Here is a 6,733-nt window from a genome sequence, read left to right on the forward strand (position 1 = left end):
AGAAGGAAAAAAAACCACTCCCCCCCCCCCCCCCCCCCCCCACAGAAGCATGCAGGAGAGAGGCGATCATTGTACCTTGAAGTCTGTGTTATTGATGCATTCAAAGACGAGCGCTGGAGTTCTGGACTGTGCAGCCACCACAGAGAGACATAGAGGGAAGGGAGACGACATCAGTCAAATAACAAGAATGACACCAGACAAGCACCCGACTGACCACGGATCAATGTAGTCTTGAACTGCACACAAACTCGACATAAAGCGGAACCGTCCAAAGACTGTCAATATAGTAATACTTTTTTAACCCCCTGTAGTCTACGGAAACCTGATCCCAAAAAAAAGGACCCTGCATGGTTTCCACCACTGCACTGGAAGACGCTCTAGCCAAAGTCAGCGCGCTTCCATGGCCTAAAAATATTCTTCCTTCAGTGTGGTTTCCAGCACGGCCTTAAGACCGAAAACAAAGGGAAGCGGTCCATTTGTAAAACTTCCTGATATTCGCTGGACGAAATAAATTATTCTTCTGTGTTAATTTAAGGTTGTAAACTACATGGCAGAGAAATACATTTTAATGTCATAAAAGATATTATTAACCGACCAACGGGCAACTTCCGGGTACAAAAAGTGAAGCCAATGCAAAGTGCCATGAACTTGCTTTCTTTCTAACAGCAGCAGGGGGCGACTCCTCCAGTTGGAAAAAGAAGTCTGGTTGTATAGAAGTCTATGAGAAAATGACTACTTCTCTCTTGATTTATTACCTCAGTAAAGATTGTAAACATGAGCTTATGGTCGCAATCTCTAGTTTCAAGTCTTCTTCAATACAGCATGATGTTCATTTCGTAAATTAGGTTCCCATTTAGAGTCAAATAGACCATAAAGCAGGGTATGTTTTGGGGCGTGGCTAGCTTGTGATTGACAGGTCGTTACCTCGCGGTCGCTACCACAGTTTTGATCAGCGTTCGGTTAAAGTAACAGACATTTTTAAGGAGTCTGCTGTTCATTTTTTGCAGTGAGTACATTACGAACAAGCCTGTTTTAGGCTAGCTAAAATTAGCAACCCAATCAATATCACAGTTAACGTGAATTACAGATGCGCCAATGCTCACTAAGCTAGCTGGAGCTAGCGTTAGCTGCTAACAGTACCTGGGCCTCACTCTTCCACCAGCTCCACCCTCTCGTCCAAAAATGGTCACTTGCGGTTACAAAATAGACAAGATGGCAATGACCAGAACGCCAAACTCATGGCTCCAAACTGTAGTCCAAAAAACCCGTCTATGGTATTGACCGGACGTGAAATCGTTTTTGTTAAAATGTAGCCACCATTTTCTGGTCTTCTTCATTTGTTGCAATGTCATGTCGTCACTATGTAGTCACTCCTGGCTACCTCACTCCCAGCAAAGAAGGAAACTGCCAGATTTTAAGAGGGGGACTTGATAACTTTGATACCCCGAGTTCGGGGATTGGAATCAGTATTGAAAAAGAAAAAGGTCACATCAGTGCCTCCCCGCTCGTCACATCCTCATAAGAGTAATTAAAGCCAACACAGCAATTGTAAGCTAATTGTCTCCCAACAGCCTCCCTGACTAATGTGCGTTCGAAACCGATGAAATGCGAGTTCACCTTTTACCGGCATTCTTAACATTTGGTCCGACACTCTCCATTCATTCCCTCGTGTTAAATGAGGACAGGCATTGCCATTAGCGAGCCTACCACTGGGTCTTTGACTGTGTCCACCAGTCGGATGATGTTGGTGCCCCCTCGCAAGTTCTCCAGGATCTTGATCTCTCGCTTGATCTTCTTCTTCTTGACCGGCTAAAAAATAAAATGGAAAAAAAGTGAACCCGCTGATCTCGCTTGCCACGTGCTGCATTCCAGTCTGTCAATCTTTTTACGAGGACATTTAGCATCCGGCGTTGACATTTAAATGATAAGTCGACACCGGCTTCGACTCTGGCCCTTATCCTCATCGCCGGGACGCCAGCTCCAAACCTTACCCATCTCACTTTTAAATGAAAGAGTTATGATCTCTGGTGTAACGGCTCAACAGGCGCTTATTAGGGCTGCAACTGACAAATTCTTGTCATCGTGGACTGGTGTAGAGCTGCAAGGATAAGCAGATGAATGAATCTGCAGCCACTTCCACGTCAACTCATCGTTCAGGTCACTTTTCAAGAATTAAATGCCAAACATTTGATGGCTACAGGTTCCAAAATGAGAATATACTGTTTTTCCTTGTATGGAATTGTAGTTAAGTGAATATATTTGGATTTTGGACCGTTGGTCTGACAAAAACCAGACATCCGATGACAACACTTTGGACAAATAAAGTCACTTTTCTGACTTCTTGTAGACCAAAATAATCCTAGGTTGATTATGTAGTCATTTATGTGGTCAATCCAAAACCCAAATATACTCAATTCACCATATCACACAAGAGTCTCGTTCTACTACAGTGACATTAATATTTGACTCCATTTCGATCGATAGGCCTCTGGGGACACGCATACGCTCAGAGTTCAGCTCAAGCAGATCCAACTGCTCACCTTCAGGATCTTGACCACCACCTTCTCGTTGTTGGTGATGTTGATGGCCTCAAACACCTCGCTGTACTTCCCTCTGCCCAGCTTACGGACCAGCTGGTAGTCCTCCTGGTTGCTATGGGGACGGACAGAGACAACAGCGAAACGAGCTCAGGGTGAGAAAGAGAGAGGGCCATTTCATCAGCATCTGCATGCAGTTAAGTCAGTCAGTCAGTCAGGGATGTGAGCTGTTGCTGAGTGTACTTGTTCCTGTGATGAAGCGTGGCCCCTGGGGAGGTTATTCAAATGAACAGACAGGGTAAGCCTGGGGGGGGGGGGGTCAGACGGTGCAGAGCAGCAGGCTAGTGGGCTGGGAGACTATCGCACCTTCACAGCTGTATCATAATAGACACCCATCTGCCACACATGCAAACAGGAGCCCATTAACTGCTGGGGTCGGACATCACACGCATGCAATGACAGCGGTAAACAGAAATGTCCTCACTTCCAGTTGGGTACGTGGGCCTCGTAGTCCCAGTACTCCCGGCTCTTCAGGGTGTTGACGTCTGCGTACACACGGGACTTGCTACCGGCCACCGGACCCGGCATGGCGAGACCAGTGGCTCGGGTGCTGTGTCACGGAGATGTGGAGGGGAAGACCGGTGACTGGACTTTTGCTGACTGTGTGGGTGTGGAGTGGAACACGGTCCGGGCCGGCTAGCTTCCCCCTCTGCAGCCGGACTGAGAGGGGAAAGAAAGGGGGAGAAAGGGACGGAGAGAACCGGAGATGTCCGTCGGGGTTAGCCGCAATCACTGCCCGCCGTGCAGCTGGTCGGATTGTCAGACGCAGCAGAGCCGATGTCGGTGGGGCTCTGAACGGGGTGATGGTGCGGATGAGGTCACACACGGAGGCTGGGAGGCATCGGGATGAGGTAGCGAGGAAACTGACCCCTAAAAGGCCACAGAGGAGGAGGCTGAAGGGGTGTCGGTGATTTAAATATCACGGGTTAAAATCTCTGAGGCAACTGTCGTTTCGGGCCCTAAATCCGAAACGTTAGTGGGGGGAAACCGGTGGGCTTCCTGCGCTGGCCGATGGACGATCGTGGAAGGGGTTGCCCTCGGTGGTCCGGTGTGATGTATCAATCAGCTGTTGATGAGACGGATCGGTAGCGGGGGGGGTCGGCCGGAGGGAGAGGGGATGGAGGGGGCGGGGGGATGTGGAGCAGCAGAGAGATCGATGTTGTTAGCTAACGTTAGCCAGCGATGCTACTTCAGCGCGGAGATGTCGCACCGACGGGGAGCGCTCGGCGCCGTGCACCACCATCGGCGGAGCCCGCGTCATGTGCGACCGGCTGTGCGGGGAAGCGGCGACTCGCTGGGGGGGAGGGGGCGCGGGTTGGCCCGGTACCAGACGCCGACGGAAGGGCCCGGGATTCTGTGGGGCTTCTTCTGCAGCCACAGACCTCCCCGGTGGTCGAGAGCGGATTGCGGTTGAAGAGGAGCGAGGGAGCCGCCCGGATGTGAAGCCGCTGGCTGCCGGGGCGAAGATGAGGAATGTGACGTTGGCCCGAGCCGGGACACAGCGCCCCCGAGCGGGGAGGATGTGAGGGGGGGCAAAGAATGAAGGCTTTATTTCTGTCAGAAGGTTTGACTATTTTATCTGTATTTTACTTTAACATTTACCGAAAACTTTGTACAAATTATGCGTCACTCCGAATTGAAAAAACATTGTATATTAGATTAGATACAAATGACATGGTCTTATTAATATGATGAATTACTTGGTCATCCTCCTTCATGAGAACGTTTAGTTCTGATAGTGCATTTTGTAACATTCTGTTTCAGACGCATGTTTTGGGAATTTTTAAATAACCATTATATAGACATTTTTAAAAAGCCAAAAAATATCAAGAACTCCCTTAAAAATCAGAGGAACCATGTGTGTATATATGTGTGTATATATACAGTATATATATATATAAATATATATATTATATAAATATATATACATTATATAAATATATATATATTATATAAATATATATATATTATATAAATATATATATATTATATAAATAAATTTATATATATATAAATAAATATATATATAAATAAATATATATATATATATATATCCTGCTTCAATAACCTCATAACTCGTGTGGGTTTATAAATGAAAAAAGGTTTTATTTGTTAGTGCCGTGTGTAATCAAATGCTACTTACATACAGATAATCTTAGCATGAATGTACACGTACTGTACGTCGCCACAAAGTTTTTTTCTTTTAGTTTTTTTCCCGAAAACATTCACAAAAACTACAGTACAATTTGAAAAGAAATACAAAATTAAAAAAAGCTATAGGAGGGAACAGTGCTGTGAGGAGGGGGGCACACCAGTTCCCAGGGACAGAACACAGGAACTAACACAGCAAGCATGCAGAGAGCGGGAGACACCAGGGTCTGATGGGTTTGTTCATTGGAACTGGGAAGGTCAGAGAGGATGGCACCTAAACTGCATCTCTCCCCACCCCCCCCGCCCCCGAAATCCCCAGTTAAGATACAGATGGGGTGGATTTATTGTATTTGTGCTTATACAGGAGATGTTCCTCTCCCTTCCCTGACTGCGCGCTGGACGTGGGATTTGAGCGTTTAAACCCAGAAGTGATCCAGATGCTCTGCAGGGTTGCTCACTGTCCGTTAATGTTGCACCTACCTGACCAGCACTCTGTAAACACACAGGACAACTGTATTATTCACTGTTTGTCGTCTTTTTTATCGTGTCAGCACTGACTAACGAGTCAAAAGTCCTCAAGCACTTGTAGTTCCTGGCAAACATGAACCCGCCTTCATTGATTCCTGATGTGTCTGTGTTGTATTATTCAACTTTTACACCACCACCACCCTACAGAAGTCTTTGTGTGGCGATCGTTTCTTCTGCGATTTGGCTTTAAAAACTATTGTGAAAGCTGAGCAACCCCCCCCCCCACAATCTTACCCCAAGGCCCTGGTCTCTCCAACGAGGAATACAGATTTTCATATAAATTTATAGGTTAATAATAAAAGAAATATACAAACAAATGTGAAAGCATAAAAAAAACAGACAGTACTTATTTAAGTTGTTCTCAGTCATATAATGCCAGATTAAGAAAATAAAAACTAAAATGTGATGGCTGATGAGACCGACCACCTGACCACGTCTGATGACGATGACAGAAAGCAGAAGAGGAGGAAGAGGCAGAGAGGCTTTAAAGCTGAAAACAAAAAGAAAAGAATAAAAAGGAACACTTCAGTCCCCTTGGCCTCCTGTTTGTATTCAGTACTGCACCCAAAGGAACCACCATCACAGCAGACTTGTTCTCCGGGCTTCTCGAGCGCAACTACAATCTCATAACATTCAAAAGGGAGAGGAAGGTGTCATTCACTCTGGTAGAAAAACCCGCCGTGACGGGCGCAGCGTCAGGCTCAACGCAACAAGAAACAGGAGAAACGGTATTAATATTTCCTTTTAAAAATGTGGGAAATATTGAACACAGCTGCAAAAAACAGCTGAATGATAAATGAAAGGAGAAAAAAGAAAAAAAGGCGCAGGTCTGCGTAAACATTTCTAATACAATTCTCTAGAGTCTGAATTTCCCTGTTTGACAGAATACCATTTACATCCACACACTCAGACACACACACGCACGCAGAGGGTGCTCTTTGCAACACACCGATACAATCACTACATGGACTACTAAAAAAAGACATTTGTTAAAACATTTCACGTGGTAGAAAGTAGCAAGAATACAAAAACAGTTCTCACATATTGTTTTTAAGAAAGACATTTCCAACTCGTCGGACTATGTACACACACACACACATACACACACACACACACACGGAGTGTAATGTTCTAAATTGGACATATTCAGTACAAATAAGTCTGACAGCTCTGACATTTGCAGGAATTATATTAGTGTGAAATATATATATATTATATATACCTTTTTTTTTTTCTTCTTCACATTAGTCTATACTGAAGGGTGAGATTGGCAGGGTAATTATTGATGGTTGACTTCAGCTGGCTGGTTTGTCGACACTTTTGGGATCGCGTGCTGCTTCATACTGGTGTTTTGGTTCAAACGAGAGCACACACACATACACTCACAGACATTTTATCATTAAAATTACTTCACTAAAGGACAATAGCCCCCCCCCCCCCCCCCCCCCCCCCCCCCC

At 45.5% G+C, this 6,733-nt stretch overlaps 1 protein-coding gene across 1 annotated transcript in view; it reads right to left on the bottom strand.

Moving 5' to 3' along the window:
- csnk2a2b (casein kinase 2, alpha prime polypeptide b) overlaps positions 1-4,037 on the bottom strand; it is a 12,421-nt gene extending 8,384 nt beyond the window's left edge. Inside the window, exons 1-4 of the mRNA XM_031875693.1 lie at positions 3,022-4,037; positions 2,541-2,652; positions 1,708-1,809; positions 76-126 (exon numbers count right to left, since the gene is read on the bottom strand). Of these exons, the coding sequence (XP_031731553.1) occupies positions 76-126; positions 1,708-1,809; positions 2,541-2,652; positions 3,022-3,125 (369 nt within the window). The 5' untranslated portion in view covers positions 3,126-4,037. The remainder of the gene's footprint in view (positions 1-75; positions 127-1,707; positions 1,810-2,540; positions 2,653-3,021) is intronic.
- Between the last annotated feature and the right edge of the window lie 2,696 nt (positions 4,038-6,733).

This window comes from Anarrhichthys ocellatus, unplaced genomic scaffold (assembly GCF_004355925.1).
Source record: "Anarrhichthys ocellatus isolate YVR2014 unplaced genomic scaffold, GSC_Weel_1.0 scaffold93, whole genome shotgun sequence".
Taxonomy (NCBI): Eukaryota; Metazoa; Chordata; class Actinopteri; order Perciformes; family Anarhichadidae; genus Anarrhichthys; species Anarrhichthys ocellatus.